Source organism: Phodopus roborovskii, unplaced genomic scaffold, assembly GCF_943737965.1.
Source record: "Phodopus roborovskii unplaced genomic scaffold, PHOROB, whole genome shotgun sequence".
Classification (NCBI taxonomy): domain Eukaryota; kingdom Metazoa; phylum Chordata; class Mammalia; order Rodentia; family Cricetidae; genus Phodopus; species Phodopus roborovskii.
Window position 1 is genome coordinate 15508142 of NW_026126482.1, and position 23786 is coordinate 15531927.

Genomic DNA, 23786 nt, shown 5'->3' on the forward strand with positions numbered 1-23786 from the left:
TAGCTTCCTACACTGCCTCATCAGCGTCTTGTTATATAGGGTTTCCTGAGGCCTTTAATAAGTGCCCTGGACGTGGGAAACAGTGAGCATACCAGTTATAAAAGGATGAAACTCACATAAGTGTAAATTAGCACTCGTGTTTACATACATGCTCTGCCCATGCAGATGTGTCTCATCTCTGTGTGTGCCCTTATACAACACACAGACACTGCAATTTATATACACCAGACATACCGGATTATACATTTGACACGGTTTCTACTAAGAATTCTAGCAACCAATGAGGGTCAGACCTGTATAAATGAATGTGTTTTTCTTTTAACCAACAAAGTGTTATTCAGATCTGGAGAAAGTTCCAGAATAAGTGGTAGGAGGGAATAACTGCATGGAAAATTCTAACAACTTACAAAGGCCAAATCTACATATGTAAATGTGTTCTCACTTTAACCAACACAGTATTATTTTGACCAAAAGGAAATTCGAGAAACAACTATAGGAAGGGATAAGTGCATGGTATCTTTTATCTGAAGTTAAGTCTCTAGGAGGTTAGTTGAGCAGGATCCAAACACATGGAAGCTGAGAAACCTCCCTCCGTTTTCATTGGCCCTGGAAGTTGTGAAGCTACAGCTGGGCAAAGCCAAGGCAAGAGACTAGCTCTGTTCATACAGAAAATCTTGCCAAGCTGGTTGCCTGGGAAGCATAGAAGCAGAGTTTGTGGCCCACAGCCCTTCTGTTCCAACCCAGCGCAGCCTGTCTCCCAGCTTCTCCTACAGGCCTGCCACACGGGTGACACAGAGAACTTGTGGGGAACTTGGGGGACCTACCTACAGATGGATGCTGGGCATGTGAGGCTTCCCATTCCCATTAGCTCACCAGGATAAGATATTCAAGAGGGACCAGGACCCGGATGACCTGATCTGCACCTCTGGCCACATTTCTCTGGCTCATTATATCTTTTTCATTAAAAGTTGAGGTCAAGGGGCAAAGCCTGAGCTGGTCTGCTTGGCATGGTCTTGTAGTTACAACCACAAAGGGGGCTGAGGCTGGACTACAGTCTCTTTGAAGGCCTGCCTGGACTACAGAGTGAGTTCAAGGCTAGGATGGGCAACTTGGTGAGATTCTGTCTCAAAATGAAGACAAAGTGAAGAGGGCTGGAGATGTAGTGTAGTGGGAATGTGTTTGTCTGGCATAGGGAAGGTCCTGAGTTCAATTCCTACTGCAACAACCAGCCTCAAAGGGGGCACAGACTGGGGTTGTTTTGTGTAGGTGCAAGAATGTGGTCTATCTCCTTTTGATTGTATTTTCCTTCTAACCTCAGATCATTTTCTCTAGGATCCACTATCTGGGCTGTTGGAAACCAGATCTTTCCAAGCTCGTTCTCCAGACAAAACCCCTTGGTTCACCTGTCCTTTCAACAGCTGTTGACTTTTGTTCAGACAACAGCTGCCTGCCTTCCAGATCCTATTTCAGTTCAGTTCAATCTGGTTTTGCCCCCGTTTTGCTTGGTTCAGGGTCTCATCCACCTCAGGTTTGGACTCCCCCATTCCTTTTATTTAGTCACTCATTACCTCCACTTTGACCAGTGGAAATTTCCACTGGACTTGGTGGCACATGCCTGCAATTCCAGCACTTGGGAGGCTGAGACAGGAGAACAGCCGTGAGTTTGAGGCCAGCCCAGGATACATCAAGAGACTGTCTCAAAACATGGAAGAAAAAAGGTTGTACCATATCGGCTCATCCATAACGTGTGTGACATACGGTCAAACAGGGACAGGTTTGACCTGAAAGAGATCAGAGGCAGCTTTCCTTATAAATGGGTGTGTCATCAGGAATCTGATGCTCCTCTCCTTGGGGCTTTCCCTACAAAACTGGAATTTTAAAATGTATTTGTTTGTTTGTTTTTCAAGACAGGGTTTCTTTGTATAGTTCTGGAACTCACTTTGTAGACCAGGCTAACCCCAAACTCAGAGATCTATCTGCTTCTGACTCCTGAGTCTGGGATCGAAGGTGTGCGCCACAATGCCTGGCTAAAATGTATTTTTTTTAATTTAAAAAATTTAAAAATGTATGCTCATAAGTGTGTCCCTTTGAATGGGTATGTACAGGTTCATGTAGATGCCTGCAGAGGCCACACCCGGGTGTTATATGCCCTAGAGCTGAAGTTGTGAATTGCTGGTCCTCTGGAAGAGCAGCAACTGCTTCTAAGCAACGAGCAATCTCTAGTCCTTTATTTTGTTTTCTTGTTACATTTATTCATTTGTGTGTGTGTGTGTGTGTGTGTGTGTGTGTGTGTGTGTGTGTGTGTGCTGGTATGCACTCCAAGGTGTACATGTGGGGGTCATAGGACACCTGTGGGAGCTGACTCTACTATGTAAGTTGCAGGAATTGAAACCAGATCAAAATGTGGTAGCAAGAAGCTTACTGAGTCATCTCAACAACCTGTTTTGTTTTGTTTGTTTGTTTTTAAGATATGGTCTTCTGTGGCCCAGGCACATCTCACATTTGCCATGTAGCAAAGATGACCTTGAATTCTTGATCCTTCTGTGTCTGCCTTTCAAGTGCTAGGTCACAGGTTCAAAGCTCAAATACGGGATTTAATCTCAAGGTTACTCGGTGTTCCAATGAAGGGGCTAGGGCAGGGACTGGTGATTAAATAAACATACTAACTTTTAGGATCAAATGTCTGACGAACGGTCAACTGAAAACATAGCCAGGAAAAGAAGTACATACCTGTGTTTGTAGTCCTTCAGGACCCTGTTAGTGTAAAAGGTGGCAGCATCATTCATCTCCTTGACATAAGGACCAGGTTTGGGGGACTGAGAAAACAGGACCATCACCCAAGCATAGAAGAAAAAAAAATAGGATAAGAAAGAAAATACCTCTAAGAAGCAGAAGAAAAGCAACAGGACAATGGGTAGAATCAGAGGCAATGTGTCTTTGGTAAAGGCTGGAGAGACACTTTCCCATCTCAGAGGAGCAAGGACTGGTCTTGTGCAGGTTAAGAGAAAGCTGACATATCCAGCCTGGAAGGAGCCCTCCTTCAGTGCACCAGACTATGGATGGAGGAGCCAGAAGGTGGCCCCTGCGGTCCCCAACAATGTGACCAGGTGGAGGGTGGCATTCCATCTAGACTCACCACAGCTATCCACCCCAGGGCGGGGATGCTCTCGCTGACTGCGGAGAGGTGGTTGAACATGCTGCTCCCCCTGTTTCTCTCTCGGAAAGTCTGGATTTCTTGAATCTTCTCGGATATGGGTTTCAGAAGGACGGCCACCTCATTCTGCAGGCAAATGTTGGGTTGGTTACTGTGGACAGACAGAACCCTCTGTGCACCCTGGCCTGAGAGGGCCACACAGGGCTTGCCACGGGTTAAGGGTTTGCAAGGAACATGTGACCAGATTGCAGAAGAGGGTGATTTTCTTTATTGCATTATGAAATATTTCTTTCCTTCCCTAACCCTCTCTTTCTTGCATTCATCCCTCCATTCTCCATCTCTCTCTTTCCCTTCCTCCCTCCATTCCTCTTTGTTATGTTGATACAGAACAGTCTTCTGTATGCCTGGGTGCTACTGTTGTGGGTTCAACCAAATATGGGTAGAAAACTCTACAATAAACAGCTTGGGTGACAGAAAGATCAGCAGCAGTAGTAGTAGTATAGTAGTAGCAGCAGCAGCAGCAACAAGGAACCTGGACATGGTGGCTCGTTCTTGTAACCTCAGCACTTGGGAGGAGGCTTATTGAGAGCCTAGGTACCAAAGTGAGACTCTGACTTGAAATAACAACAAAGGCAGACATGTGGTGGCTAACACCTCTAATTGCAACACTTAGGAGACCGAGGCAGGAGGATTGCTTGGAATCTGAGACCAGCCTGGGCTAGAGGGTAAAACCCTGTTCCTACCACCACCCAGAAAAGACCATTATGATTTAAAGTTTTATCGTATTTTATGTTCTTAGTCTGATTCGACATTCTACGTGGTCCTCAGCCCACGCATGGTCACATTCACTTCTGGTTGATTTCACAAAGGATTCCTCTAGTTACATTAAAACGATGTTCAAAACTACGTGAGCAGAGTACAAAGAACCACAGAGACCAGAGCCCCACTGCACCACGGCTGCTCTGAAGCCCTCACCCCTGACTCGAGTGTTCTCTGCTTCCTTCGGGAGGGCCGAGGAGCCAGACACTGGGTGGGGTCTGCGTGCACACATACACCAAGGAAGCAGCAATTGCCCTGCTTCGTGGGAGCGAGCGGTTCAGAGGCTTTCAGCACGGTTTGACTCAGTCTTGTTTGTAGGAAGGACAATGGAAGAGCTCTGTACAACTCTCTTATTATTTTTTTAAACATTTCAGAGCAATGATTCCTCACCTTGACTGAACACTGGAGCCATCTGCCATGTCTCCCCACCAAATGCTCATTACCTGGTCTTGGGGAGTCCTGGGCAGGAGTGAGAAGACTGGGAAAATCCCCTAGGTGATCACAGTCACTGATGCAGTGCTCTGTCACAGGCCAAAGGATATTCCTTTGGGACAGGAATGATAGACTGTAGAGAAGAAGTGATGCTCAGCCACAGTGTCTCCTAGGATTTGCTCCTAACTGTCAACTCCTCGCTGTGCCTTCTCCTAAGGGCAATGCTATACAGAGGGGCTTAAGAGTTAGAAAAACCTTGGTTCAAATCTCCCCTCTTCTACTTATCATCCAGGGGCCCTGAGCAAATTTCTTCACTAATCTTTGGTTGCATCTGGCACAAACAAAAGATAACAAGTCCCATAGCCTCTGGGTTATAGGATATGCTATACTTTAAACCTCTGCCCCCAGGAAGGTATACAATAATTGCAAGTGGTGGTTTTGGCAGCCTTGTAATTGGTCACATCAGAGTAGTAGTATGTTTCTTGTTGCTGTGATTAAATACTTGTCAAGAAGCAACTTGAGGGAGGAGGGGTTCCCTGGAACTTTCTATGCAGACCAGACTAGCCTCAAACTCACAGAAATTCTCCTGCCTCTGCCTCCTGATGACTAGGATTGCAGGTGCCCCCCAACATACCAGCTTTGGAATTCTAGTCTTTAGAAAGCAAATATTTCTCTCTAGAAACTTTTTCTCAGTTGAGATTCAGTGACTAGGTTTAAGGGGCGATGCTCCGTTGTGCATAGCCATGTAAAAGGCCCGTTTGCCTCTTAGTACTTGGCTAAACTGTAGTATGTTTGATGCAATGACACCTTTGAGAAAGGCCAGAATATCTAAATTGCTGGTGGGACCTGGCCTCTTGCCCCAAGAAGAGAAAGAACCAGAAACTGTGTATTTACAACGTTGGAGAGATTTATTGAGACCAACTTTGTTTATCTCCAACATCCCAAGAACAAACTGAAGTCTGAGGAGACACAGAATTCTGGAATATATTTTATATTGGTTATCTGATGAGAGCATCATAAATATCGAGAAAGTTTCCCTTTTGCCTTAATTTGGCAATTGTATGAGGAATTTTCATCAGTTAAAAAGTGTCAAGGGAAGAAAGAACAACTGGTATTTCTACCAATGCTAACAAACATTTCAGCCTTCATTCTGTGCCAGTAGATGCGTTTGTGCTATAAAGTGGTTTATCTCCTCAAGTTCATCCTGAACTTTCATAGCTGGACTACAAATAATCAGAGTGAACATGTGATTTCCATCAAAGCTTAGTGTGCAGATGTCAGCAGAAAGGCAGTGCAGAAGACCTTAGACACCCTTCTACCTGCTTATTAGGCATCTGCTAGGAATACTCAATAAATACGGGTTGAATTGCATCAGTGCCAGCTAAGCTTACAAAAGTACTTCCCGCTAGAGAAAGAGATTGTGTGTGTATGTGTGGTGTGTGTGTGTAAGAATGTGTGTGATATATGTGTGTAAGAGTGTGTGTGTGGTGTGTGTGTATGTGTGTGTGGTGTGTATATGTGTGTGATGTGTGTATGTATGTGTGATGTGTGTGCATGTGTATGAGAGTATGTGTATGCGTATGTGTGGTGTGTGTATGTGTATGTGTGTGTATGTATGTGTGTGTGTTGCTAAGAACTAAACCCAGAGCTTTGCACAAACTAGGCAAGCAGTCTACCAACTGAGCTGAATCCCCAGGAAGGAGGAGATAATTTAAAAGGCATCCTGTGTTATTATTATTATTATTATTATTGGCATATGCTTGTATATGTTGTGTACATACATGTATATGTATGTTGGAGTATGTAGGTTCTGGGGATCCAAGCTCAGCATTGCTTGGCAGGCAGGCCAGGGCTTAATCCACTGAGACATCTTCTGAGCCCAGTGTCCTGGTTTCTTGTGTATTTATTTTCTTAGAGTATAATGGTGGTGGTCTCAAGACATAGCTGTAGAACCTGGAGAGATGATAGCTCAGTCTGTGAATTGCTTGCCACATAAGCTTGAGGATTTTGGTTTGGCTCTCCAATGTCCACATTCTTAAAAAAAAAAGCTGTGTGTGGCTGCACCTGCCTGTAGTTGCTGCTCTGGGAGGGTGGGAAGGAGCGAGGACGGTGGGGTGGCACCATTGCCTATCGAGTCTTAGCAATTAGTGAGCTCCAGGTCCAATGAGAAACCTTGGCTCAAAACATAAGTAATCGAGAAAGACGCTCTTCATGCACACATACACCCACACATGTACACATGAACTCACACACAAAATACACGGCTGGTATATTTTGGAACGACTTCAAATTCCTTCCAAAACAAAACAACCAAAACCCACGTTTCCTGTGGGCTTCTGTTTTCTAAGACAATTTCCTGAAAGAAAATACATTTTCAAGCTGTGAAGACAAGCCTCCAAATCTTTTCTGTCCCAGGTGTCTGTGTAGCAGACCAAGTCACACATGGTCCTACGCGAAGGGAAGAGGCGTGTGTGCATGGCTGTGTTTTCAGCCCGCGTTTCCAAGGCCGTCCTAGCTGGGCTGTGCTTGGGAGATTATCTCAGGCTGTGTCTTTATGGCCCTCGAAACTGGTCTGAACTTGAAGAACTGAGTTGTACTATCAGCTCCATCTCCTTAGCTCCAAAAGGAACTGGATTGTTTTTGCAGAAAATAAAATGGAAGGGTTTTTATCAGCAAGCTTTGGAGAAACTACCCAAAAAAGGCAAACTGAATCTCTCAGGCAGTTCTGTAAGATGCAACAAACTGGACCTTGACCTTAAAGATGGGCACAGAATAACAAGGAAACCGGCTATTTCTAGAGCCAATGGTTCTTTTTTAAAAAATTAAATGACATTTTTTTTGTTTACTAATTTTGTGTGTACTAGTGAATTTCAAAGGACAGTTTGTGTGAGTCAATTCTCTCTCCCCATCATGCCGGTCTGGAGATCAGACTCAGGTCATGTGGCTCAGTGGTAGGCTCTTTTCCCTCGGAGCCATTTTGTCAACTTTTGAAACACAAGGTTCTTTTAAAACTTATTAATATTTTATTTTTAGTGTACGCATATGTAGTTATGTGAATGTATATGCCTTACATACATGCAGAAGTCTGAAGGGGAGATGAGGCCATTGGACTGGATTCCCTGGAACTGGAGTTACAAACAGTATGGGCCACCATGTAGGCACTGAGAACTGAACCCAGGTCCTCTGGAAGAAAAGCCAGTGCTCTTAACCCCTAAGCTATCTCTCCAGATCCTAGAATGCATGGCTCTTTTTTAGTTTCATGTCAAGTAGAAAATAGCTAAATCATTTTGTAAAAGGATTTTTTTTCTGATTATGAAATTAATATTTGCTCATTGGAATCACTGGAAAATATAGATGAGAAATCAAGTAAATACAGAATATTATAATTCTACCATGGAGAAAAATCTCTGTAGGGGGGGAGTACTATAAATGTGTTCAAAAATAAAAATAATTGTCTTTAAAATAATGGCTATTTTTGAATCCCCCATGACAGCGCCCCTTACCAGCAGGAAGTAGTTTGGAAAGAACGGCGCCCAAATTCCCAAATATTGTGTATAAATGTTTGTTTTCATTTAATTGGACTTTGTTATATAAAATTAAATAAAATAATAATAATAAAAAAATAATGGCTATTCAGTTTGGTAGGATTCCTTGGCCCAAAGAGTGACTCTGCAACCATGCACGCATGGGCATTACTAACTGCATTACTGGGTTATAAAAATAAGACCAAATAAAAGGAATGAAGCCAGGAGGTGGATGTACTGGAAAAATATGGGGGGGGGGCTGAAGGAGTAAAATGGGAAATAAATACATTTCATTGTTTACATGCATGCAATTCTCAAGAATAAAGAAATTAAAAAAAAAAAGATGGTAAGAGCCAGAGATTAGGGAGCTTGCTGTGGGATTGTGTCTCCTAGTGACATCAGAAACTACATCCATAAAGTCTCAACAACATGACCAAACATCATCCAAATGTGAGCTGAACAAGGATGACACCACTGACCATGGTGAATTAGACAAGAAAAAGCCTGTGAGGCCTCAGCTCTACACAAAGAACTATAGGCAACTGAAGGAAGCTGGGAGGGGATAGGTGGTCTCCCCTAGAGAAGGGCACATCAACTGTTTGTCAGTTTCAAAAGGTCAGCCCTGAAACACACATACACATAACATTATACGGACCAAATAGGTTAGATTTGGGAATACACACACACACACACACACACACACACACACACACACAAACACACACTCCTAAATTTGAATATATGTATGTATGTATGTATGTATGTATGTATGTATGTATGTATGTATATGTGCACTCAGTAACAGTGAAAAAAGAGGCCATGAATTTGAAGGAGAGGAGGGAGGAGTATATGGGAAGTTTTGGAGGGAGGAAAGAAAAGGGAGAAATATTGTAATCATAATCTCAAAAAATATTTTTTAAAAAAGTAACAAAGCATTTGTGTTGAATTAAAGCTGTTCAAAACCAGGAGGCATTTCAATAGACAAAACTCCATCAATACACTGTTAGTAAGTTGTACTGGGCAGCTTGCTGTTGCTGTGACAAAATGCCTGAGGGAAAACAACTCAAAAGGAAGGAAGAAGGTTTGTTCAGCTCAGAATGCAGAGGTTTAAGGCCATGGCTAGCTGGCTCCACTGCTTTTGAGGCAAGGCAGAACTTCACTGGGGAGGCTGGGTAGGATGACACACTAAACAAAGGGTCACCTTAGGGTGGTGGGGAAGCATGGTGATGGGGGACAGAGGCAGGACCCCAATACACTTCTCACATGCTCTGGGTGACCTACTTCCTGAAACTATGCCCCACTTCAAGTGGTTTTTATCACAAGTGCGGCCAGCTGGGGATCCAGTGTTCAGCACACAAACCTTTGGGAGATAAGCTAAAAACAAACTAGCATAGGCACTGTGAGAACTCCATCATTTTAGAAAGGATGGTTTCAGACAAAGGCGGTACCATTACAGCTCAGGAAATTAAGCAAAATGTGGAGTCTGGGGATCGGTTGGAAGTAGTGCTTGCCTGTATGCATGTAGCTTTGGGCATGGTGGTGGGCCTTTGATCTCAGTGCTTGGGAGGAAGAGGCAGGATGATAAGAGGCCCAAGGTTAGGCTGGATTGGTGGCTCAACAGTTAAGAATGCATGCTGCTTTTACAGAGGAGCTGAGTTCAGTTCCCAGCACCCACGTCAAGTGTCTCACAATCTCCCAGTCCCCTGGTTTAGTCATCTTACAACAAGGTATTCATGTAACTTACATGTTTAAAATTCCAAGAAATGTGATATTGTGTGATGTGCATGTGTGCATGCCTACATGGGTTTATGCATGCACCATTAGTGTTCAGCCAGATGGTGTTGGGTCCTCTGGAACTGGAGTTGCAGGCAGATGTGAGCAGCCTGGTGTTGCTGAGACTCGAACCCAGGTCCTCTGCAAGAGCAGAAAGCGCTCTTGCTTGCTGAATCATCTCTCCCCGCTGGAAAGAAGCTTGTAACGCCCACACTCTTGTATCTGATCATTCCATGGAAAGGCTTAACAGCACATTACACTCACAAGCACATCTCACTTCAGCGACAGCCTTCGCTTTTGTTCATAAAGCAACTTTCCCAGCCATCACAAAGCATAGAAAACCATGATGACAGGGTCAAGTGATACATCCTTCACTGGCTTTTGATGAAGGACACCTGGAAATAAGAGGTCAGGAGCCAGCAACAAAGCACTATGTAGATACAACCTTGGGGCTGGCATTGAAGTTTGATGTCAACTTGTTCCATTTTCCTTATAATGGTTGAATTCTCCATTACAAAATGGGCATTTTCAGTGTAAAGTATTCTCTGTGAAAACATTCTGCAATTTCTCAGCCAACCTTCTGAGGTTTGGTGGCTCCTGACTGTCATCTCGTGTTTAGAAGACAGAGGCAGGAGGATCAGAAGTTAAAGGCTAGCCTTAGCTACATAGTCAGTTCAAGGTGAGCCTTAGCTACACAGGGAGTGCAAAGCAAGTCTAGGTTACAAGGGACACTGACTCAAACAAACAAACAAACAAACAAACAAACAAACAGAAAAAAACACAAAGCAATAGAACAAAAGCAAATGGAGCCAAACAACCAGAGCACAGTTCTACCGATGTGACACATGGGCCATAATTTTCGCAAAGTGCTCACTGCCAGACGTTTTCAGATGAGTAGGTGTAAGACAGAGGCAGCCAAGTTCAGGGGCTACGCAAATATTAAACACCACAGTGGCTTGGGTACTCACCTTATCCCCTGACTCTTGAAGCAATAGTGAGGGGCAGCGGTCAATCAGCACACACACACACACACACACACACACACACACACACACACACACACGCACATATGCACACATGCACACACACACACACACACACAACCCCCCCCCACAGATCCCTTACACTAGCTGCCTGTTCAGATTAAGATTAGTAGCTTTTGAGATGTGGCTGTGGTTAGTTCTATCAGAATATGAATAGTTCACATTAGAGCAGACTCCTAGGGCTATCAGATGACAGGCTGTAGTGGTAGGCACGGTGACGGTGACTCAGTGACTACATGAAGGTGACAAGACTCTTAGTAAAGAAAACATGTCTTTTCCACTCCTGCACCGGTGTGCTGGCTAACAAGAACAAAGGACACAGACAGAATCCGGAATCCAGTGTCTCTCTCTCCTATATCTGTACTTGACAAAATGCGCTCCTGTAAAAGCTGGGTTCGTTGTGTGTGTATAAGTATGTGTGTGGGGGTAGAGGATGGAATGAATAGATTATTTGGGATCCAAGAAGGAAGCAGGGAGTCTGTACTGAGTGATAACAAATAAGAACAATCAGAATCAGTAGTGAGAGAACACAGGAGGAAGACGTGAAGTTGAAAATGAAGAGTTAACCGGGCTATCCACCATCAACCATGAGGACCAATCAGGGAGGCTGAGAACTCTCCCCCTCCATTTTATTATCCTGACAATTATTGGGTTGGTGGTGCTGAGCGACTGTCAGCTTCTGCACTGTTTGGGATGTACCATCTGGCTGCTGACAGTGACGGACTTTATAATCACCTGTATGTTTACTTTGAGGTTGTGCACACCGCAGCTGAGAGGTATGAGGGCTTTCCACAGGCCTTTGCCAGCTGTCTCTGGCTTTGCACACTGGAGACAAGTGCTAACGCAGCTTCGTTCACCAGCTTCCTAAAGCCAAAGGCAGTATACAGTAATCACAAGCGAGCTCTTTGAATTAGCAAGAATAGAAAGGCTTCTGACAAGCATCCAGTTTTTTTTATTTTATTTACTTATTTTTATTTTACCAACATCCCTTGAATGCTGGCTGCATGCCACACAGATTGGTGATTGCTTGCCTACCCACTGTCTCTACTTTCTGATGCTACATCTCAGCTTAAACTACCCAAGGCCCCATTTGGAAGATTCTAGCACAGTCACACGTGTCTCCAAGGAGCCATTTTCTATCCCCTGAATTAAGTGGCTGTGTTGAAAGCATGGGCAGGCCTCTTCTCAGAGGCTCCTGCAGAATGGAGCTGAGATCACATCAAGCTGTGGCAACTCAAGCAGTGCAAGGAACTTTAGCAATGTCTTAGGAGTCTTAAGACACCCGGAAGGCTAGATCAACCATTATCTGACCATCAGACCTAGCCATCAAACCTTAGTGTCAATCATCTCTAACCAGAAGGATAGCACAATCGTTCCCCGGTTCCATCGTTTTTCTTAAAGGCAGAACACCAGCCTTAACATGAACACAAACAAGGGCATCCTGGTCCACTGGGCCGGAAGAAGGGGTGCTGGGTATGGCTTCCCTCTCTTGGCTCTCAGTTCATCTCAGGTGGGGCTGCTAAAGCTCACTCCTTTTCTTCACTTGATGCTTCTTGGTTGGTTTTGCCCATTGAATTGAATTCTTCATCCCTTCCCTCCAGTATTCTCAGGACCATATTTCTACAGAACACATCTACAGGAAGCCTGTGGGTGGCTGGAGGAGCCACAGAGATCTGTCAGTTGCTCACCCTGTTTTTGCTCATCCGCCTCCTCTCTGGATATTTTCTGTCATTACCATGGAGATGCTCTTAAGGGCATTTAATGGGGTTAAAGAAGCCTCCCCCTTGCCACACACACCCCGAAAAGTGGCTGTAGGGTTATTTAATTTTTTTGAATTGCTATGTTTTTACCACACACAAGCAAAAATAGTCTCAGTAATTTTTTTTACTTAAGAACATTAATTGAAATTTATTTTAAAAAATACATCAGATCTAAATATCTGCATATTTTTTCCATCTGGCATGTGGGATGCATTTTTATAGTGTTGTACGAAATTGTGGTGATTGAAGTGGCTGCATCTACACATTTTTAAATGATTTGTTTTGGTGGACATCTACCTCATTCTCAGGAGGCTGTATTCAAAAGTTGTCATCACCTGGGAGTGAGGGTGTAGACTTTCTCCTTTGGTTTTTCGATTCTGTCTTTTATTTCCATCTCTGCTGTCATTGTCTGGTGAGACCTCCCTGTGCCCACTCCTAACCATCCCCACCAATGGCAGAGCCACTCTTTCCTCTCCTATGTTCTTTGTTCTTATCACCTGTCCTTGAGTATGTAAAGGCCAACTAAGAAGAAGCCAAGGCTGAAGCCAAGGCCCCAGACTGGTACATTGTCAGCACCGACAGAGCCAACTGACAGCCGTTGGCTATAGACTTTGTTTTCAAGTCTGGAGCTGGGAGTCTTAATGGTTAATTTTAATGGTTAACTTGATGAGCTCTAGAATCACTTGAGAGACAGGTCTCTGGGCATGCCGGAGGGGTTATCTTCATTAGGTTAGCTGAGGTACAAAGACCTGCCCACTGTGGGTGGTACCATTCCCTAGGATAGGCTCTCCAACTATATGAAAAGGAGAAGGCGAGCTGAGCACAAGCTCTCAGCTTCACGACTGTGGGTGCAGCATGGCCAGCTGCTTCAAGCTTTGCTGCTGTGAGTTCTTTGCTGTGATGGACCGCAGCCTCCAATATAAGGCAGAACAAACAACTCCATCTCTTAAGTGGTTTTATTATAGCAAAAGAAAAGCAATAAAGACAGTTTCCTTGGAAACAGCCAAGAAGACATGGATAATTAAAATCCTGTGCTTTTCTTGATTTAAAGTAACTTTATTGAATAGATCACATGACTCAAATCTCTCTCTCTCTCTCTCTCTCTCTCTCTCTCTCTCTCGTGGTGTGTGTGTGTGTGTGTGTGTGTGTTGGTGTGTACAGATACATGTGTTCGTGTACACACAGAAGTCACAGGTTGATGTTCACCTTCCTAAGTTGCGCTCCACCTTGTATTTTGATACAGAGCCCATCTCTGAGCCTGGATGGCCAGCGGGCTCCAGATCTGCCTGCCTTTGTCTCCCCAGTGCTGGGATTATAGGCATGGGCCACCACCCCTAACATTAGATGGGTGGATGCTGTGGGTGCAAACTCAGTTCCTCATGCTTACACAGCAGTCAAGTGACAGAGTCATCTCTCCAGTCCTGCTTTTAAAGTTTTTATTAGCATATATTAATTATGCATAAGGTGGGTTTCACTGTGACATTATATACATACATGTATATTTATGATGTACTTTGATCATTACCCTTTCTTGTTGCCAACCCTGTCTGGCTGCTTTCTTTGATCTTACCAAATACTGGACTCCTGTTTTAACTAGCTTTAACTGTCACCTTGACACAACTTGGAGAGACTGCCAGCATCAGATTGGTCAGTGGGCATACTTATGAAGGATTATCTTTACTGTTAATTGATGTAGGTGGGCCTGGCCCACCGCTGGCATCACCATTCCCTGGGAAGGTTGTTTTAGAGTGTATACAAAAGCCAGCTTTGGCTAAGCTTGGGTCTGTGAGTAAGTCAGTAAAGAACATTTTGCTATGGCATCTATGTCAAGTTTCTGCCATGACATCCTTAAATGATGGATTATAACCTGGAAGTATGGGCCAAATAAATTGTTTCCTCCCTAAGTTGCTTTTGGTCAGAATGTTTTTACCCCGGCATCAAAATCAGGGACAGACTCCCTGATCCGTATGGCAGATTGCTTGGTTTTTGTCCACCCATACACCTCTAAAGAGAGTTAGCTTGTCATTCACTCCTGTCTGTCTCTTCACTTAGTAAGTAGATAAGGCGCCCTGTGTGTGAGACCTGGGTTCAGTCAAACTGACACACACACTTATCCATCACAGGAGGGGGGAGGGAGGTGGGACAAAGAACGGCAGTCATAATAACTCAATTAGATACAACACGTTAAGTGTTAAAAGCCACTGGGAGTGGGGGGGGGGTTAGTAGTTCAGTGATAAGGTCCAGAAATATCCATGGGATGGGGTGAGGGATGAGTTGCCTCAGCTGGCAGACTGCTTGCCTAGAATGCAGGAGGCCCCCGGGGTTCCATCCTCAGTACTGAATAACATGGGTGAAATGGAGCTGAGATTCCAGAACTTGGGAGGTGGAGGCAGGGGGATCTAAAGTTCAAGGTCATTCTCAGTTATATAATGAATTAGAAGGCAGCCTGGGCTACACAGAGAGGAGAGGAAGGGAGGGGAGGAAAATGGAGAAGAGAGAGAGGGAAAGGAAGAGAAAGGGAGGGAGATGGAGGAAGGGAAGGAGGAGGATGCAGTTGTTTAAAATAAAATAGTATGGACTTCAGATTTCTCTGAGACAGTGACAGTTGAATAACTTCCATGGAGTTGACTATGTGGGTGCCTGTGGGAAGAGCTTCCGGTCAGAGGAAATAGCCACGGCGAAGGAGCTAAGGCTGGCAACTGTCTCCTGTGTTCCAGGAATAGCAAGCAACTAGTGTGGCTGGCATGAAACAATGTGAGGTCAGAGATGACAAGGCAGACAGGAGAAACAGATCTGGTCTGCGGACTGCTGAAAGGAGCCCGGCTTTCATCCCAAACAAAGGGAGTAGGCACAGTTTCCAGCGGAGCCACACAGATGACTTTCCCAGGAGTCATCTGCATGCTGTCTTACACCAGATTGTGGGGGAAGGGAAACAGGGAGGTCATCTTGGAGACCCTCGGGGTTTGAGCGAGCAGAGGGGAGAAGCAGGGGCCAGGATGGATGAAGAGCCAGAGGCAATGAGCAGTGGAGGGCGACTCTTCTCTGACTGAGCAACCAGGGGGATGCTGTCACCATCGGCCAAGAAGAGGGGATGGCAAGAGGACCAGGGTTTAGCAGAAGGATAAGGGGACCATATTTAGACACACTGTCTAGCCTCAGCCAGCATCATATTTGACAAAATATCTGGATGCCGTGTGCACCAGTCAAGTTGAGATGCAAAGGTCATCATAGCAAAAGGTCAATACATAATAAATAAATGAGTCATTTGACATGTTGGATGTGAGGCGTGGAGGGACAATTCACTAACACCATCCACAATAAGTGTCTCCTCCACCCCACCATACTCCACTCAGCACCCTTCTAGTCTTCGTTAGGGTGACTTCATTTTTATGTTTTTATATCTCTTTTTTAATCTTTTGAGAATATACCTCCATCACTTTCCCCTCCAAACCTAGCATGCCCATGAAAACAAAACAAAACAAAACAAAACAAAAAAACCTAGAGAATCCACTTAGTGTTGCCTGTCTGAGCATGGGTGTAGGACCATGCACAGGAGCCTAGACAGTCTCCCAGGAGGCACATCCCCGAAGAAAACTAACTCTCTCCCCCAGCAGCCATCAGTTGACAACAGCTCCTCAGCCTGGGGTGGGGACTTCACGAGGCCATCCTCAGTCCGAGCTGGTGTTTTGGCTGGCTTGATCCTGTACAAGTTCTGTGTATCCAGTCCCAGTAACTTCAGTTGATGTGTGCAACTGAGCTGTCATGTCGGGCAAGGCCTGTTTGTTTAGTTGTAGATGTTTCCTTTGTGTGGCTCTTACAATATTTCCACCCCTTCTCCTGTGATGATCCATGCGCATGCTGGGACATGGGATGCGGTATAGATGTCTTACTTGGAGCTGCACACTCTGCGGTCTGCCATTCTCCTCATGTTGACCTGTTGTGGGTCTCAGTGTTAATCACCATCCACCACGCAGAGAAGCATCTCCGACGACAGCCTTTGCTTGGGCACAACTTCTATTTCCAATCACCACACCTGTGGCATCTTATATGTTCCTCCCTCCACTCAACAGAGTTCCAGTGTTATTTAGCTCAGGGCATCAACGTATTGGTTGCTCCGATGTTCAGTACAGTTCACTTCCACTTTAGTCTAATGGGCATATAAGTGAGTTGTATGTTCCCACGCTCACTGTAATTCGCTTCCAATCCAGGTTGCTGCAGTGTATAAACTTCCTGTTTCTCACAAGCAAGGTTGGGGCACTATCCACCACATGTAGGCACTGTGATGCTTCTCTCCTGGACCTGGATTATGCTCAGTCACCCCCTCCGGCCGGCAGCAAAGCTTTGAGAGATCAATAGCCTGAGTTTATGGGTACAGTGTGTGGCTGGCGGTGAATTTATTTTTATTAAATTCCCAGGTCAGTTATTCATTATCTCCTGAGACTAGCAGGCTTATACAGAGATTAAATCTTTGAACTTGGCTTCATCAGCACCGTATTTTAACTACTTGAGGCAATGGATGGAGGTGCAGTATTTAAGATGGTTGGCTTGCTGAGCCAGTCATGTTATATGAGCAGCAGCTCAGGACACAGCTTACATTTTTATAGTAAACACAGTGTCCTGTGGCACTGTGACAGGATGCACAGATGAATGAACAGAAACCAAGGCTGAAATGGTGAATTAAAATGAATCTCCTAGAAAGTCAGATATGATCTAGGGAGCAGAAATAAAACACAGCCATTGTAGAAAACTGATTTCCCCTCCTAACAGCTGGCAATCACAAATTGCTTCTTGGTAAGGGGTGGGATTGTGTCTCCTTCTCCTTCTCAGTGCTGGGGAGGATCTTGGAGGAGAAAATGGTAAAAATGTATTACATGAAAACATTTTAAATAAAAAGGAAATACTTCATCTATAGAAGGTAATAATTTACTTCATTTTGATGTAGGTTGTTAAAATTTATGAGTGCTTTACTTTCATTTCTGTGGCTGTGATAAAATACCCCAGAGAACCCAAGACTTGACAGATCAAAGGCCCCAGAGGAGAACCTCTTACTATTACTCTGCTAAACAGACACAGCATTAAACCAACTGCCAATGACTCATCACTATACTCATAGTCTATCTCCCAACCTCTGGCAAAGAAGCTTATATTTGCAGCAGATGGTGACTAACACAGAGACCCACTATGGGTCAAGGTACAGAGAACAAGAGACTGTAGAGATCCCAACTCTAAATGGGACATGCAAATTCTCAGTCACAGCCAACCAGGAAGCTGTGTTGCAGCCTCAGACTTGCAGTTATACACATAATCACTGAAAATGATGCAGCTCGGGATAGGGCCGGCAGAGGCAAGTGTGTTGGCCACTTGGGATACAGCACACAGAGCTGGTTCTGTGTGCCGGTCACCCCCGTCACTCTTGAGTTTGGGTCTTGACTGAGATGAGAATAATATTATGCACGGGGTAGAATGGGCATGCAGCAGCCGGTGCTCCATGCTCCTGAGGCTCTTCTCTGCTGGACTTCTAGGGGTTCAGTCAGATGCCAAGAGTGCTAACACCTTGCGCAAACCGCAATGCAACTAAGGCAAATCAGGCTTAGCTAGAGATGTTACAGGGCAATCAACACTGCTTCCCCACAGAAATGTATAGTCTTAGAGTGACTTTGTAGTTAAGCATTCCCTTGTTTTTGAGCAGGAGAAACTGAGGTTTAGGAAGATTTATCGTTTTCCTTTCCCCACCCTCCCTCCCTTCCTCCCTCCCTCCTCCCCTCCCTCCCTCCTTTCTCTCTTGTCTTCCTTTCCTCCTTCCATCTGCTGGGATCAAATCCAAGTCCTAGCCCATGCTAGGTAAAGGCTCTTTTGCTGACCTACCTCCTAGACTGATATTTCATTTTAAAGATTAACTGTGGCTTGTAATATGCATGTTTCCTTTAAACAGGACATAAAACTCATTGAAGTATTATGAATCACCACATTAACCACAATTCCCACATTCCTGGCCCTCAGTTCCACACAGAAGAATGCAATAGCTCTGTAAAGGAACAGTCACCATGGTCCTCTTTGGCTGAGACACAGAACGTGGGGGGAAGAGGGAGGGACAGACAGGGCAGACCAAGGGACAATGTGTGTTCTTTCTTTAAGGATGAGAAGGAATCTGAGGGGAAAAGATTTCTAGGCCAGTAGGAAGAGAGCTGCAGACACTTTCCTGAATGGCAAAGATCAAGAACCCCTAGGGGGCCTTCTGGGGGATGAGGCTGCTAAACCAGACAGGGTTGGGATCCTGGGGGAATCCCTGTTTGTGTTACTAAGAAATATGGAGTCACTGAGGAGCCCTGTGTGGGTTGGTTACAAGTTTGGGCTGAGCAGGTAGGGGACATTCACTGAAAGCTCCAAGTCAGAGGCAAAGACCAGTCAAGGAAGTTTGACTGAGGAAGTCAATGGCAAGGGTAAGGAGGTGAAGGCACAGATTTGGGGGCATGTAAGGGACAAGGGACAGAGCTCCCCAGGGACAGTGATGGATTCTGTTTCTTTTTCTATTGTGTCTTTAGCATACAGCGAGCACATACATAAATGGATAACATAAAATGGATTCAGCAGGTTATGCTTATACATAAGAACAGGTGTGTGTGTGTGTGTGTGTGTGTGTGTGTGTGTGTGTGAACAATAGTAACTAAGGAAGAACAGGTCAATAATTTGATAGGGAGTTGGGGGGACCTGGGAGAAGTTGGAAGGGGGAAAGGCGTGGATGGAAATGATGTACATTCAGTACTCTCGTATAGAATTCTCGAAGGAAATTTAAATAAAAAAGAGAACATGAAAAAGAATGGAGTAGCGGGAGCTGAGGAGATGACTCAGCAGTTAAGAGTGCTTAGTAAGCAATAATGAGGACTAGAGTTCAGATCCCAGCACCCAGGCATATGGCCCATACTTGTAACCTCAGCCCTAGGGGGCCTTGAGATGGAAGAATCTCTGAGGTTTGCTGGCTTTTCAGTCTATCAGAGAAACCGTGAGCCCCAGGTTGAGGGAGAGACCTCACCTTAAAGAAATAGGTAAAGACAGGTGGAAGAGAACACCTGAAGGAATTTTCGGTTTTCTGTATTTGCACAGGTGAGCACATACCTATACACATGTGTGCATACAGACACACACAGATATATTAGTATAGACGATGCATGGGTAGTATAAAAAAACAAGAGTGGAGTACTGGGCTAATGTGAATGGCATGGCAGAGGGCACTAGAAGACTATTTTAAGGTGCCTTGTTTGGAGGTTGCTAACAAACGTTGTGACTGCCATCTGCTAAGGAGATCAAAGGAGCCTGCTGGCTCTGGGAGCTGAAGAGAGATGGTATGCGTGCCCAGCAACAGCTCAGGGGCCACAGTGACATCACAGTAATATATCATGAGAACACATGGCATGCTGGGAAGCCCACAGACGTGTAGTGAAGTGTTGGGGGCATCTTTTCCTCAATCTTTTTCTATTTTCAAAATACTTATCATTACACATTATTCTCATTCAGCCCCTTTCCCCACTACCCTCCCTCAACCCCCTGACTTCTTTCTCCTTTCACCCAGATAGCTCCCCGAGTGTGTGTGAGTGTGTGTGAGTGTGTGCGTGTGCGTGTGTGTGTGTGTGTGTGTGTGTGTGTGTGTGTGTGTGTACAGGAAGGAGCACATGTGTGTATATGCTTATGCCTATGTGTCTGTGTCTATTGGTCAGAGATTGATGCCGGTTGTCTTAATCATTCCCTGCCTTATTTAGGTGTATGCATGTTTCCAAAACGGGGGGGGGGGGCGGAGGATGTCCTTCTGTACGCTATGAATATGTTTGTCTTATTGGTTGATGAATAAAGCTGTTTCGGCCAATGGACAGGCAGAATTTAGCCAGGCACAAAATCCAAACAGGGATAGAGAAAGGTAGTAGGCAGAGTTAGAGAGAAGCCATGTAGCTGCTGAGGAAGCAATAGGCCTGGGCATCACCAGTAAGACAAGACCACATGGAGATACACAGATTAATAGAAATGGGTTAGTAATTAAGAGAGAGCTAGCCAATAAGAGCTAGCCTGAGCAATAAGCCAAACAGTTTATAATTAATATAAGCCTCTTTGTTTATTTGGGACTACACAGCTGTGGGACTGGGCTGGACAGAAACTTCCATCTACATTTCCACTTGTATATGGAACATTTGCACATGAATGAAGATCAGAGGTCAGGGTATGAACCAGGAGTGGTGTAACTGGATTATATGGCAGTTATTTTTCATTTTTGAGAGACCGCCATATTTATTTCCATAGTGGCTGCAACAGTTTACAGTCCCATCAGCAGCGAATAGGCTTTCCACTTCCTCACATCCACCCCTTGACCTGAATCTTAGTGAGAATGGTGGCCAGCGAGCCCTTTGGGGTACAGGCGAGAGGGATGAGATGCTTGGTCTCCCAGGCCTCGGACAACTGTTTTTGATTGCTTGGTAAGGAACATGTTGAGTATTTTTAGGATGTCCTTCATCATATTTAAATGTAAAACTTTTATCTATGCTTCTTCCCTGAAAATATTCAAATTGAACTTAAATTAACAGTCAACTGGAGCTTAAATTACGGCGTCTGGGAATTTCACGTCCTGTTCTTTTGTAAGGTTCTTCTGGCTTCTTGGCTTTTAAACCACATTTGGCCACAAACATAGGAAATTGTGTATGAGGGACTTTCAGACTTTTAGAGCTGGAATGCCAAGTGTCCAGTCACTCACATGTTCCCAGCAGCAGTGAATGAAGTTCATCTTTTCCCCCACACCCTGGACCACAGGGGCACAGAGCTGGCCTTACCCTCTCCTCTTCCCATCCCCTCCTTGGGTTCTGCCTGAGAGATGAAGGCTCTTAGTGGGCTCTGCTTTCTGACAGTGAAGGGAAAGAACATTTAAAATATGGACAAGGAGGTCAGTGGAAGGCCTGGCTGGCCCTGAGATGTTCCTTTTTAAATGACTTAACTGGTAATTGTTAACCCTTTCATTATCAGTGAGCCCTTCTCTGTGGCCGGTGGGAAGCATCTCAGAGCAAGAGGGGGTTTCCGGAGGGTCAGGATGAGTGTATGGGAGGTAGGCACTCACATCACAGCCATCACGGGTGCTGGGAGGTTGAGGCTCACTCACCATATCCACTGGGTCCTTGCCCAGGCCCCAGACCTGGTTCTCAGAACCAGCTTTCTTTGGGGTTGGTGTGGCATTAGTGTTGGTGACTTTTCTCACCACTATGACTAAAAACCTGGGGAGAAACAACATCATGGAGGAAGAAGCTATTTTGGCTCCAGATTGAGGAAACACAGCTCATCACGGGCAGGGAAGACATGGCCACAAGAAGGCAAGGAGGCTGGTTAACTGGTCCATGGTCAGGAGGCTGAGAGAGGACAGGAGAGGTGGAGGATGGCTGGGCTGCAAAGCCTCAAGGCCCGCCCCAACTCACTCACTCACCCCAGCAAGGCTCCAGCTCTTACAGATCCACAATCTACCCAAAGGGAGCCATCAGCTGTTCAAACGTGTGTGCCTATGAGGGACATTTCATATTTCAGCCACTGCAGGCACCCAGGCTGGCGGGCAGAAAGTGAGTGGCATCAGTAACCTGATGCTTGTGTTCGAGGCTAGAAGAAGTTCTGTGGATCACAATTGGTCTCTGGACACGTTCTGTAATTGAACATCTGCAGACATTGATCTCTCCATCTGTCTGTGGAGTATAATATTACTACCTCGCATGACGCTGTAGAAATTAACATACGGGTGATAAAAGAAGTTCGAGATCTCTGCATTTAAAAGTTCCTCACATAAGATGCCATCAGTATTTCTATCAGGATGGGGTGAGGGCAAGAATCCCTCCCCAGGACTGAGAATCTATTACTGTTCCTATTTGCTGATCCGCTCTTTTGGATGGGTGGAGAGAAAATTTGGACAATACCATTTGAGTTTTGCATGGTGGATCCATTTTGGAGGCCGTCCACAGTATACTAATAAAAAACAATTTCCAAAGACAAGAGGAAATGACATTGTTGCCTGGGGACAGTGTGTGGCCAAAGAAGCAATGGGATGTGACTCCTAAGACAAAGGCACAACAATGCACTCACCACCTGTAATCAAAACAGCTCCAGGTGTCCTGGGCAGGTGCTGACCACTCTAGAGGCTATTTTTTCAATGGGGCTCTCATGCGACACACTTTCGTGCTCAGCCCTGTGTGCTTTACTTGCATGGGCTCTGTTCCGCGCCAACACTGCCCCCAGAATCGACACTACAACCTGTATTCTCAGGCCCATTTGTGTTCCACTTGAACTTACCACTTGTAAGCCATCCAGGGAATATGTTAGGTAGGGATGAAATGGGAGGTGTTTACAAACCGGCAATGAAACACGATATTTATCCTGTCGGTTGAAACAAGCCTGGCAGATGTACTTTTTTGTTAAAATTAAAAGTGCGAGGCATATCACATTACCCTGGGCGATGCCACCAGATGTATAGCGTGCGTCTGACAAAGAGGCAGCGGGTAATCATTTGAGCCAGACTGTGGCTTCCAACAATTCACTACAGAAGCACCGGTTACCTGAGAGGAAGCCCCGCCCGAGTCAAACACACAGAATTCTGCTTGTCAGGCTCGTGAAACTGAGGTGGAAACTGTTGGTATCTGTCTGTCTTTTCCTGGCCACAGACATCATCACCATCAGAGAAGCGTTTTAGGGAACAGAAGTGAAGTGAGTCGATCAGTCTTGTAGTGAGAACTCCTGATCCTCCTGCCATACACAGTCTGGGCATGCACCTTCTTCTCAATGTTCTCCACAGTTTCTCATTGGATGTACACATCTCCAAGTAGGAGGGGCCGGAGGGCAGCATCCTTGGGGCTGTTTTCCTGAGCAAGCACCTCTATTCCTGTCTTGTTTTCAGGATGCTCCTGTGTATAGGTTATGACTATTAACACTTTTTATATCATTGATCAGTGAGCTGGTAGTTCCTGGTATGAAAATAATATTGTCAACACATCAGATACTGAAATCCCCAAAAGGCCATTATGGTGAGACTTCTGAGGGCTCCGTGGACCAGGGGGTGGAGCTGGCATGTGAATACACTATATCAAAGGGTCCTGGGTTCCATGATGGTATGAACACTCATCCTTTCTGTGGTGATATTTTGTTTTTGATCTGGCAAATAAAAAATTTTGCCTGAAGATCAGAGCGCAAAGCTAGTCACACTAGTTAGCTATAGCCACAAGGCAGTGGTGGCACACGCCTTTAATCCCAGCACTCAGGAGACAGAGGTAGATGG

General features: G+C 45.1%; 1 protein-coding gene across 2 annotated transcripts in view; it reads right to left on the bottom strand.

Moving 5' to 3' along the window:
• Cap2 (cyclase associated actin cytoskeleton regulatory protein 2) overlaps positions 1–23786 on the bottom strand; it is a 144965-nt gene that overhangs the window by 43215 nt on the left and 77964 nt on the right. For both annotated transcript variants that reach the window (XM_051194345.1, XM_051194344.1), the window contains exons 5-6: positions 3137–3280; positions 2731–2816 (exon numbers count right to left, since the gene is read on the bottom strand). In XM_051194345.1, coding sequence (XP_051050302.1) covers positions 2731–2816; positions 3137–3280 — 230 coding nt within the window. The remainder of the gene's footprint in view (positions 1–2730; positions 2817–3136; positions 3281–23786) is intronic.